Raw genomic sequence first — 10,428 nt, forward strand, 5'->3', positions numbered from 1 at the left:
AAGCATATATATTATATTTATTAGGTTGATTATAAATAAAAAAGTAAAAAAGCAAATATTCGAAGTAACATTCCATTATTTATATAGGCAATAACGTGCATACATTTGTTGTTGTGAACAATTCTTCACTCCGTGTACACGTTAGTCTTACGACTTTTGCGCCGACAATGAATGTCTCAATGGATTTGATAACGGCACTTGCAATACTCATAGTAGTGGACTGGCCAATTAGGTGGACGTGTGCAAAACCGTTGGTAGCACAAAAAAATTGGTAACGGGTGCAAAGAGGTTCATTTTCAAGAAGTTAACTTCTTTTCGCTTGGGGAAGTGTGCAAAATGTGGTAAAGCTTACGTCGTGAACCGTTTGATTAGGTTTGTGGATCGGGTTATCTGCATGAATTCTTAAAAGTTCTAATAAGGTCTATACTTTTCCATAATTATTATAACTGCTATAGTTGTCAACTTGTTGAAAGAAACGAACTTGCAATAAATATCAAAACAAGTAACGGTCTCAATCTGATAGAGACTCATTGTAGTTTAACACTCTTATGTTTTCTGTGAAAATGAATAAAATACTTTGTTGAAATGAAGATCTTCGAAAGTTAAAATTATGTAAATTAATGGAGTGGAACGAATGTGGAATGATAGAAAATGTTGATCTATTTATGTTTGGATGGCTAATGTTGATAATTGACATATTTGAAACGGTCATCGCTTTAAGATAATCTAATCAGAATACCTTAATAGTTTCCATGGCATTCGAGCTCATGTCAGCGGGCCGTATCCGGCCGTTATCTATGTCCGGAAAAGGACTGTCATTTCGACAACATCCTTTGTATATTTAAGAAACGTTATGTGTGGTTGCAACAATAACAACATGCCAAGGTTTTATTACATGCAACCAATCGTCTTCCTGTCTCGCGTTTTGGTTAAGTTTCTAGTTCTTATGAAAGGAATGCCCAGAATACTTGGTTTAATATTTAGAAGTAATTAAACCTCATATTTTATAATTTATCTTAAACATGCAATTATCCAGCGACATCTCGTTCGCTTTTGTTTTTCAGTAACGTCTCTTATCACAGCTGATTTAGACACTACAAAGGGAATAAAATGTAAACAAACAAATTTTTTTTAAAGCAATGAATCTAATTTCATTTGAAAATCGACTTAACAAATGAAAAAATGCATCCATTATTTCTATTATATGGAAAATATAAAAAAAACGTATTTTTATTTCAAAATACTATATGACAATCTTTTCTTGTGATAAATATTAAGCGATGTGAATTCTTGAATGACAATAACAGCTGTTTTTTGATCTTTCTAACGGCAGTGAGAACAATGTTGGGTTATGAAATGCTTCAATATAATCTAATCTTTTAATTTTCGGTCTGAATATGGTATAACGGACAAAATGCTTAGAATAATTAGACGACTATAGAATTAAATACATTTTTATATCCGTAAAAGTTGGCAACACCTGCACTACCCCTAAGAAATGTGATTAGGCAAAGTGTCAAAAGCATGCTAGCGGTCGTATGTTTTTGTATTTTATTTTTACATTAGAATGTGGTTGAATAAAATAAATCAAATTTATATTTCGAAAAGATCTCATACAAACCAACGACAGCGAAAAGTCTAACTGTGATTCAAAAGTTGGAGTAATTTCACGTAACAATATGCTATAATCAAAAATAAATGCAAGTGATTTTCAAGGTTACGAAACAAATGCCGAAGTCAACTGAAGCAGTGGAAGAGAGCGTTTGCAAGCGATTATAATCAAGTTTTAACATTACTAAAGCTATATAAAGTACAAAACATAAAAAAAAGCAGAAAGAAGATAGGGGTCAAGTTGCATTTTTACCAAATCTTGCCATTCTCTGAGAGGTTATTTAATCATATTCAAATAACTTTTATAATGCAAACCGGAAATAATCTCTTAAATATTTGCAGTTCTAATACCCGCCTCAACAAGTCAGCATGTCAGTGCTACGTAATATACAATCTATCCAAAAATGTGTAAGATTTCAAACAGTTATCTACACTGCACCACAAATGTGCTTGGATGAAAGGAGAAACACTATATATATCAAAAAATTGCACACTGGTGTTATGGGTTGCAGCCATTTCACGAAGGCGCCTTCACAACTCTTTGCCCATACTCATTGTAACCGTAATTTATACTTCAAATTAGAAAAACAAATTTCAAGAGCTGCTCTATACGCGACCACAAAGAGGTATTCAAGTAATAAAGACAAGAAGAAAATGCCCAATATATCCGCAGCACAAGGAATCTCCTCCAGCTATGCGCCTGAGGCTAAAGTTAGTAAATCATACGAGTTAAAGAAAAGCATAAAGGAAGCTGTTTCGCCATATTGCCGCTTAATGCGTTTGGATCGGCCTATAGGTGTGTAACACTTCTTTTTTGTATATGTGAATATAAATGCAAAGCCATTCAATGTTATTACGCAGGAACATATTTGTTATTCTGGCCCTGTGCGTGGAGTATTGCGCTCAGCGCAAATGCCGGTTGTTGGCCGGATTGGAAAATGTTGGGCCTCTTTGCTACAGGCGCACTGATAATGCGCGGTGCTGGTTGTACCATAAATGATCTATGGGACAAAGATATTGACGCAAAGGTGGAACGTACACGCACGCGACCATTAGCTTCCGGTGAAGTAACGCAATTTGATGCTATTGTATTTTTATCGGCTCAGTTGAGTTTGGGCCTGTTAGTATTACTTCAGCTAAACTGGCAATCAATAGTATTAGGCGCAAGTTCATTGGGATTAGTCATAACATATCCGCTAATGAAACGTGTAACGTACTGGCCTCAACTAGTGCTTGGCATGGCTTTCAATTGGGGCGCTCTTTTAGGTTGGTGTGCGACTCAAGGCGTAGTCAACTGGGAAGCTTGTTTACCATTGTATCTATCCGGTATTTGTTGGACAATTGTATATGATACTATATACGCACATCAAGACAAATTCGACGACATCCAAATTGGCGTGAAATCAACTGCTTTACGATTTGGAAATAACACCAAAATATGGCTATCTGGATTTACAGCAGCTATGCTCTCAGGACTATCACTTGCTGGTGTAGCTACGGAACAAACAGTTGCATACTACGCAGCAGTGGGTGTGGTGGGCGCTCACTTAGTACAACAGGTAACCTCACAGCTGTTCGCTGTATGCACACATTCTAACAATAAATTGTTTTTTTTTTTTAGATATATTCGCTAAACATTGATAATCCAACAGACTGTGCGAAGAAGTTCTTCTCGAATCACCAGGTTGGATTAATTTTATTCCTTGGCATTGTTTTGGGCACCCTTTTAAAACCGAAAGAGAAAATGGATAATGGACCTTTACCTGTAGGAAACAATACCTTTCCACAAATGCAACCTGCAAACAGCCTTGTAAATATACCCGCTAAACCGGAGGTTTTAACGTAAAAGTTCGTTCAACAATTTCTGAAGTAAACAGACCAAGCCTATTGATGAGTACAACTATATTAGGCTTTTCGGTAAACCAAAGGATAATATATTTTAACATAATTTAATTTAATGTAAATAGATGCTTAATAAATACGGAGTATTAACATTAGAACCTCTTTCGGATTTGAATAAATAATAGAATTTGATTTACGCTTTACTGTAATTTACACAAACTTGTGAATTAAAACAAAAATGCCATTAACCCCTCTGTACAAAAAATTTACTGCAGATCTGTGTTTTGAATTTATTTTATTCAAATCTTTGTTAACTGCATATATAATGAATATGTAAGTTATATGTTTATTAAAAAGTTAAATTAATTTATTTCCAAAAGTTGATTTGTTCTCAACTAAATACTAAATTACTAAGGTTTTGTCTGACTTTCACGTATCATTTGAGAATTAAATCTACAATTTTCAATTATATTAAATCGGCCACATTCATAGGCATTTCATCAATTTGTGTGGAATAGTATTGTTCAATATCACGTAGAATACGTATATCGTCGGATTTAACGAAATTAATTGCAACACCCTTCCGTCCAAAACGACCGGAACGTCCAATACGATGAATGTACAACTCACGATTATTTGGTAGATCATAATTAATAACCAATGAAACTTGTTGTACATCAATGCCACGCGCCCACACATCGGTTGTAATCAGCACACGCGATTGGCCGGCGCGGAACTCTTTCATGATTTCATCACGTTCTTTCTGGGGCATATCACCGTGCATCGAGCTTACTGTGAAATTTGCTTCACGCATTTTTTCTGTTAGCCAGTCAACCTTACGTTTTGTATTGCAGAAAATTACGGCTTGTGTGATTGTTAAGGTATCATAGAGATCGCAAAGTGTATCGAACTTCCATTCCTCCCGTTCGACAGCAACGAAAAACTGCTTAATGCCTTCCAGGGTCAATTCATCACTATAATATACAATAAGAAAGAATTATTATAATCCAATTTATGAAAATAAATCTTATAATATTTAACTCACCGTTTGACAAGGATACGTATTGGATCTGTCATGAATTTTGAAGTCATTTCGAGTATTTCGTGCGGTAATGTAGCGGATATGAGTACAACTTGTGTTGCTGGTGGCAGATAACGATAAACATCGTAAATTTGTTCTTTGAAGCCTTTGTTTAACATTTCATCCGCTTCATCGAGGACCAGCATTTTAATTGCTCTGGTCCTTAACACTCGTCGCTTAATCATATCAAACACGCGTCCAGGTGTTCCACTTACAATATGTTGACCGTAATCTAATTTGCGTATATCTTCACCCAAGTTAGTACCACCAATGCATACATGGCATTGCACGTTCATAAAATCGCCTAAAGCAAGTATGACCTTTTGGATTTGAACTGCTAACTCGCGAGTAGGTGATAAACACAGCACCTGTGTTTCACGCAATGTAGTGTCCAAACTTTGTAGAATGGAGATTGAAAATGTTGCAGTTTTGCCCGTACCAGATTGAGCTTGTGCTATGACATCCCGACCTTTTACAATAGGCTTTATACTACGCTGTTGTATGGCAGAAGGTTTTTCAAATCCTAAATTTTTCGAAAAAAAATTAATCTAAATTAGTTGTTTATCTCATAACTTTCTCCACATGCTAATTACCGTAAGCATAGATACCGCGCAGCAACTCCTCCTTGAGGTTCATAGCATTGAAAGTTGGCACTACCTCTACATCTTCGCTGGTCTCAAACTCCACATTTGATAAATCTTCTGCTGGTACATTTTTCCGTGTTATCTTATCCATATTGTAAGAATATTTTGGTTATTAGTGGAGCCAAAAATATAAAATATTTACTAAATGCAAAAATTTTCTCCCAAATCGAAATGTAAAAAATGCGGACGATGTTTGCTTTTTGACGTTTTCCTTCTTTATGACATGTCGTTCAATTTCGTATTCGTTTATAAACATTTCTCACACAGGGTTGCTTTTGATTATAGTGAAAGCACCGTAAACCGAAAACAACAGATTTCATGTTATCGATATCCTGCTGATATCGAATTCAGGGACAATCGAATAATTATTTAATAAAAGGTGGAAAACAAAGAGCAGGTAGTAAACAACATGGTCATGTCCTTAAGCCACATTAATGTATAATGGAGTTATTATGTTATTATCTGGAAAGCTAACCTTTGAAATTAAAAGCATAAATAAATCATTTACTTTTAAAACCCCCTAATGAAGACTTTCTGATGAACGTAAAAAGAATGTAGCCTTTTAAAATTAATTTGTTTTTTTTTTTTCAAAAAATATGTTTCTACAAACTATATTTGTATGTAAGTATTTGTGTAATATTAACGTAAAATATTAATGTATATATGGGAATTACAAATTTTTGCTATATTATGTATATACAAAGTTGTCTTTATAAACTAATCCTTAAAAAGAAAACAATCTTTTCAAACATCTGTTTTTAAAGTACACAATATAGTTACAATTGAGAGCGGTTTATCGTGTATTGCAACACGTTTTTATTTACATACATGTACACATCTCAACTAATCACCACATGCACAATTCTGTATATCAAATACAAAAGTATAAGTCTTCTCTTAATACATTTTTTTAAATTATTAGGTTTTTGGTTTTTGAGAAATTTAATTCAATAATAATAAATTAATATATTAGATAATGTCCAACATATACTAATTATATTTTTGTCTTTTTATTTTTCCATTTTTATATGCCAAAAAGGTTGATTTTTTCCAATTTTTTTATTAAAAGTTACACACACACACGAAAATATCACAAGTTTGGTATTTTTATATGTACTATGTATATATTTATGTTTACCAAAAATGTTCGAGCATTGCGACTAGTAACTAATAAATAAATGTATGCATTAAAACAATTTGTACAAAAAGTTTGTACGTTTCCAAATTTTGCTTTTGGGTTGTGTACAATTTATTTTCGTTAATGTCTACAAAATATTAATAAATTTACCAATGCAAGTTCACATCTTAGCATTATTTTAGTTTATGTAAATGTATGTATACATGAGGCGAAGAAAATTCGTAATTTAAATAATAAATGCACTTTCTAAAACTAAAAATGCATAAATGTGATTGAAAATATGTTATAACACCAGCGAGCTTTTTAACATAAAGAACCAAATAAAAATAAGTCAAAAATAGTAATCATACTTTGTTGTTTTTGTTTTTTTGTGAGACCTTGAATAATTGTTCCACTTATCTAAAATACCTTATAATTGTATTATAGCAATACGTACAATAAAATCAATTATAATTGAAACGAAATGAAATTGTTAGCTTTTAATTAAAATGTTTTAGGCTTTCCATATTACATATATTAATATTTAAGTCTCCGGCCAAAATTTAAATGGTTTTAATAATCGTATACACAAAATTTAATAGCACAATAAAATGTAATGTAAAATTCTCTTAGAACAATTATTTAAGGCTCATTAACATGATCAACACTATTTATTAAATGTAGATATTTTTAAGTTAGACACAATTTGGTTCACTTTATGTTTGAAAGCTTCATTAACACCAAAAAAATGACTGCGTATAGTTGTCATGTTTTAGATTTTTAGCAAAATGGTACGGTAAACAATGTGAAAAATATTTTACAAATACTTATATTCACGATATTGTGTTCAATTTTGTTCGCCGCTTTCGTTTGCTTCTACATTTTTGTTATATTGAGGGACTTCTAAAGGAACTGCTACATTCTCCAAAGATTGTGCGGTTTCTACACTGTCTAAAATAGGTGAAAATGATGGGAAGTCATCCTCCATTTCTGCATCAACAACAATGCTTCTATCGTTTGCATTTGATTGGGGTCCTTCACAATTAAAATTTATCAAAGCTCGTTGAGACTTATTTTCGGCATTTGCGTCAATAACATTAGCACCATTCACTATATTATCTCCTTCATCACTTTCCATTTGATCATTTTCATTAGAAGCTCGATAATCACTTAAGGAACTACGTGAAGAACAGCTACGTCTAACTCGTCTTTGTCGTATGTTATTATTACGTTGGAGTCCTGCACTTCTATTAGATGAAGACGAAGAAGAGGAAGAGCTAGAACTATCACTTTCACTATCAACACTAGATGAGTCCATGGGCGTAGGTTGACAGGCAGCTCCCGTGGGTGGTGCGGCAGAGGGAGGCGAAGCGGCAACAGCCATTGCAGCTGAGCGCATTAATTGACACCGTAAATCTAAAATTAAATAATTATGTGATTAAGTTGGCTTTTTAAGGAAAGTTACTTTAAGCGCTTACTATAATTTTCACGTGATAGTTCTCGTACTTTTTCCTCCAAAATCCGTATCTTCGACATAAATTCTGAACTAATACGTTGTGCATTTAATTGTTGTTGTCGTCCTTGGTCTGATGAGTATCGATCCTCAATTTGCAGACATTCCTCTATAAGTTGTTGTTTAGTCAAATTTTCCAATCGTTCAACACGAGCTTTTTCATAGACATTAGCAAACTCCTTTGTTAGAAATTCTTCCTCGTCTTCTGGCAATGAGAAGAAGTAGTTATCTTCTGAATCGACAGAAAAACTTGAATCACGTGTACGGCCAGAGGGTGTTAGCAGCGAACTAGGCACTTCCGCCAAATGCTCTTCCATAAGAAATTTATTCGTATTATATGGCACCAGTGATCGTGACCGCAGGATTTTGGGACGTGCTCCATTCCTGTTGTTCATACCACCGCCACATCCATTGAAATTTGGTCGCGGTACCTGAAATTTCCAATTTTTGTATGGCTTGTTGGCATTTTTTGGCTTTGGCTTGCCACGCCGGTGTTTGCGTTTTGTCTTTTGTGGTTGATTTTGTGGTTGTTTCTGTTCCGAAACATGATTGCTGGGAGAAGTAGCGTTTGCATTTACGCCCAATGTATTCACATCGACAATTTCCAAGTTTACTGAATTTTTTTGATTCTCTTGCGCAAAGTTATCTAAATATGAAAAAATTATTAATTATTAGTTGAAATTCTTCAATCAAATTTACTAATAAACTATATTTCATGATAACTAGACGGGTATTTTGATACACTAACAGCAAAGTTCACTGTATGAAGAATTGGAGGGAAGTTTTTATTTTTAAGGCACTTTAGTCTAATGTAAGATTTGTATGTATATGCAAGTATGTGTGTACATATGCATACGTACATATGGATATGTTAGGATCTAAATTGTAAGGAAACCGAACATTTGCTGGAAGAGAATTAGTGTAAAAATGGAAACTAAATTTAATGTACTGCAATACATTTATAATACGTTTATATTGAGCTTTTGTATAAACCCTGAACTCATAGAAAATGTTAATAATGTTTTTATAAAAAAATATGATTTGTTTTTGATTTTCCGTACAAGTCAGAATTAATATATATATTTATAAAGTTTTTATAATTTGATAAATGTAAAATTGCTTCAGCAATTTCCTATATCTCTACATACATATATACATATGTACATATGTACATACATACATATATCTCTATATAATTTCAAATTATCTTCGAATTTTCAACAAAAATTAAAAACAAAAACACAGGCATTAAAGGTTATAGAAGGACATTTATCCTGATTTTGACCAGTGCGTTTGTAAGGCAACGTTTGGGGATTATAGATTGTCAAATAAGTAAGTTTTCTATACAAAGATCTGAATTGGACTGACAGCTTATTGGGGAAAAAAAACTTTAAAAACTTAGTGGCACATTTAATATATGTACCTTGTTCAGGGTATAAAAAGAAGTGGACATGTAAAGAACCCGCTGAAATGGCAGTGAGTATTATTTTTAATATTCCTTATAAAATATTTTCTTTTAATTATTTATGTGACAAATAAACACAAGCGAAGCCTTATTAGAAAATTCATGCCTAATTGTAATTACCAGCAAAGATGTGCGCTATAAAGTAAGAGTTAATCTTCTACTTAAACAAAGATTAAAAACATAATTCATATATACCACTTAATATTTAAGCATATTTTATGTCATAAGTTCGATACAGAAATCGGAACAAACTCATAACCGGATGTCATTAAGTAAAAAACACCACCAAAATAATTGGAAAGCAATATATTTATTATTTCTTTTAAATCACTTTTAAAGCACACATTTTTCAATTAGATACGTTTTAAAAAATTGAGCACGAAACCCTTGTCTAAAAAGTAAAATACCTGCGCGACCACACGCTAGCAATACCACAAAACTACACCATCAGCCATCCAAACGACAAAAGCAGTAAAGTGAAATAGAAAAAAATTAAATAGTCGTCTTCCGTCGTTTGATTAAGTGCAGGAGTGGCTTTGTGCGTTTGTGTCACAAATTTATTTTTACCTTTATTAACGAGACTTTCCATTTTTAGATTTGTCCAAAAAACAATTACAACATTTATTAATCACTTTCCACTTTATAAATATTCGAAATTTACTCTTTTCCTTTATCAAAAATACACGATATATCCGCTATAGTAGTTCTTAACGATTTGAGTCCTATCGCCATTTTCTCAATAATAAAACCTGCCTTGAAGAAGAACACTCCAAGACTACTAAACTGTTTTCCTGTTACTTGTAATATGCAACGGAGCAATGAAAGTGTAGTATTTGCGAATTTAACAAATCGTACCCCATGGTGTCGCAATTAGTTGCAAGAGGTTTGTTTAGTCTTAAATCTTCAGCTGAAAATTAAATCGGGTATATGCGAAGCTTGAACTTATATTATGCACTTTTACAAAGTTTAATATTATAACAATTACCAAATTATAACGAAAATTTATGTTAAATTTTGATCTATGCATATGCCTAAACGCATAAATAGTACGTATCACACTTTCAAATACATCTCTGTAAACTGCAAAGCTACAAAAGGTGGTGAACTTGGATAAAAGACACTGAACATAGCAATGACAATATTGGCAAATAATAT

General features: G+C 32.9%; 3 protein-coding genes across 4 annotated transcripts; 1 reads left to right on the forward strand and 2 right to left on the reverse strand.

Annotated features, from left to right (window-relative positions):
- Positions 1-1,513: 1,513 nt before the first annotated feature.
- On the forward strand, positions 1,514-3,611 carry LOC126751244 (4-hydroxybenzoate polyprenyltransferase, mitochondrial). Of its 2 annotated transcripts, XM_050461352.1 has the most exons (5): positions 1,514-1,661; positions 1,717-1,887; positions 1,954-2,407; positions 2,473-3,170; positions 3,233-3,611. In XM_050461352.1, the coding sequence occupies exons 3-5, from the start codon at positions 1,981-1,983 to the stop codon at positions 3,455-3,457; spliced, it is 1,350 nt and encodes a 449-aa protein (XP_050317309.1). In that variant the 5' UTR covers positions 1,514-1,661; positions 1,717-1,887; positions 1,954-1,980; the 3' UTR covers positions 3,458-3,611. The 2 variants fall into 2 exon arrangements, with proteins under 2 accessions (XP_050317309.1, XP_050317298.1); XM_050461341.1 differs by having other exon boundaries at positions 1,514-1,887.
- A 120-nt stretch (positions 3,612-3,731) lies between these two features.
- On the reverse strand, positions 3,732-5,402 carry LOC126751249 (eukaryotic initiation factor 4A-III). Its single transcript, XM_050461364.1, has 3 exons — positions 5,128-5,402; positions 4,499-5,057; positions 3,732-4,427 (listed from the first exon to the last, which is right to left on the reverse strand). The coding sequence occupies exons 1-3, from the start codon at positions 5,267-5,269 to the stop codon at positions 3,920-3,922; spliced, it is 1,209 nt and encodes a 402-aa protein (XP_050317321.1). The 5' UTR covers positions 5,270-5,402; the 3' UTR covers positions 3,732-3,919.
- Positions 5,403-5,954: 552 nt separating this feature from the next.
- LOC126751257 (protein HEXIM1) lies at positions 5,955-10,066 on the reverse strand. Its single transcript, XM_050461376.1, has 3 exons — positions 9,841-10,066; positions 7,774-8,454; positions 5,955-7,711 (listed from the first exon to the last, which is right to left on the reverse strand). The coding sequence occupies exons 1-3, from the start codon at positions 9,860-9,862 to the stop codon at positions 7,143-7,145; spliced, it is 1,272 nt and encodes a 423-aa protein (XP_050317333.1). The 5' UTR covers positions 9,863-10,066; the 3' UTR covers positions 5,955-7,142.
- Positions 10,067-10,428: the final 362 nt, after the last annotated feature.

Source organism: Bactrocera neohumeralis, chromosome 2, assembly GCF_024586455.1.
Source record: "Bactrocera neohumeralis isolate Rockhampton chromosome 2, APGP_CSIRO_Bneo_wtdbg2-racon-allhic-juicebox.fasta_v2, whole genome shotgun sequence".
In the NCBI taxonomy this organism is placed as follows: domain Eukaryota; kingdom Metazoa; phylum Arthropoda; class Insecta; order Diptera; family Tephritidae; genus Bactrocera; species Bactrocera neohumeralis.

Excerpts from the sequence above, each read along its gene's own strand:
- LOC126751244 (XM_050461341.1), top strand. The coding sequence starts at position 1,981 with ATGTCAGTGCTACGTAATATACAATCTATCCAAAAATGTGTAAGATTT. Across the intron at positions 2,408-2,472 it reads GCGTTTGGATCGGCCTATAG|GAACATATTTGTTATTCTGG; the intron begins GTGTGTAACACT and ends GTTATTACGCAG. Across the intron at positions 3,171-3,232 it reads GCGCTCACTTAGTACAACAG|ATATATTCGCTAAACATTGA; the intron begins GTAACCTCACAG and ends TTTTTTTTTTAG.
- LOC126751249 (XM_050461364.1), bottom strand. The coding sequence starts at position 5,269 with ATGGATAAGATAACACGGAAAAATGTACCAGCAGAAGATTTATCAAAT. Across the intron at positions 5,058-5,127 it reads GCGCGGTATCTATGCTTACG|GATTTGAAAAACCTTCTGCC; the intron begins GTAATTAGCATG and ends CGAAAAATTTAG. Across the intron at positions 4,428-4,498 it reads ATACGTATCCTTGTCAAACG|TGATGAATTGACCCTGGAAG; the intron begins GTGAGTTAAATA and ends TGTATATTATAG.
- LOC126751257 (XM_050461376.1), bottom strand. The coding sequence starts at position 9,862 with ATGGAAAGTCTCGTTAATAAAG. Across the intron at positions 8,455-9,840 it reads GGAAAGTCTCGTTAATAAAG|ATAACTTTGCGCAAGAGAAT; the intron begins GTAAAAATAAAT and ends TTTCATATTTAG. Across the intron at positions 7,712-7,773 it reads ACTATCACGTGAAAATTATA|ATTTACGGTGTCAATTAATG; the intron begins GTAAGCGCTTAA and ends ATTTAATTTTAG.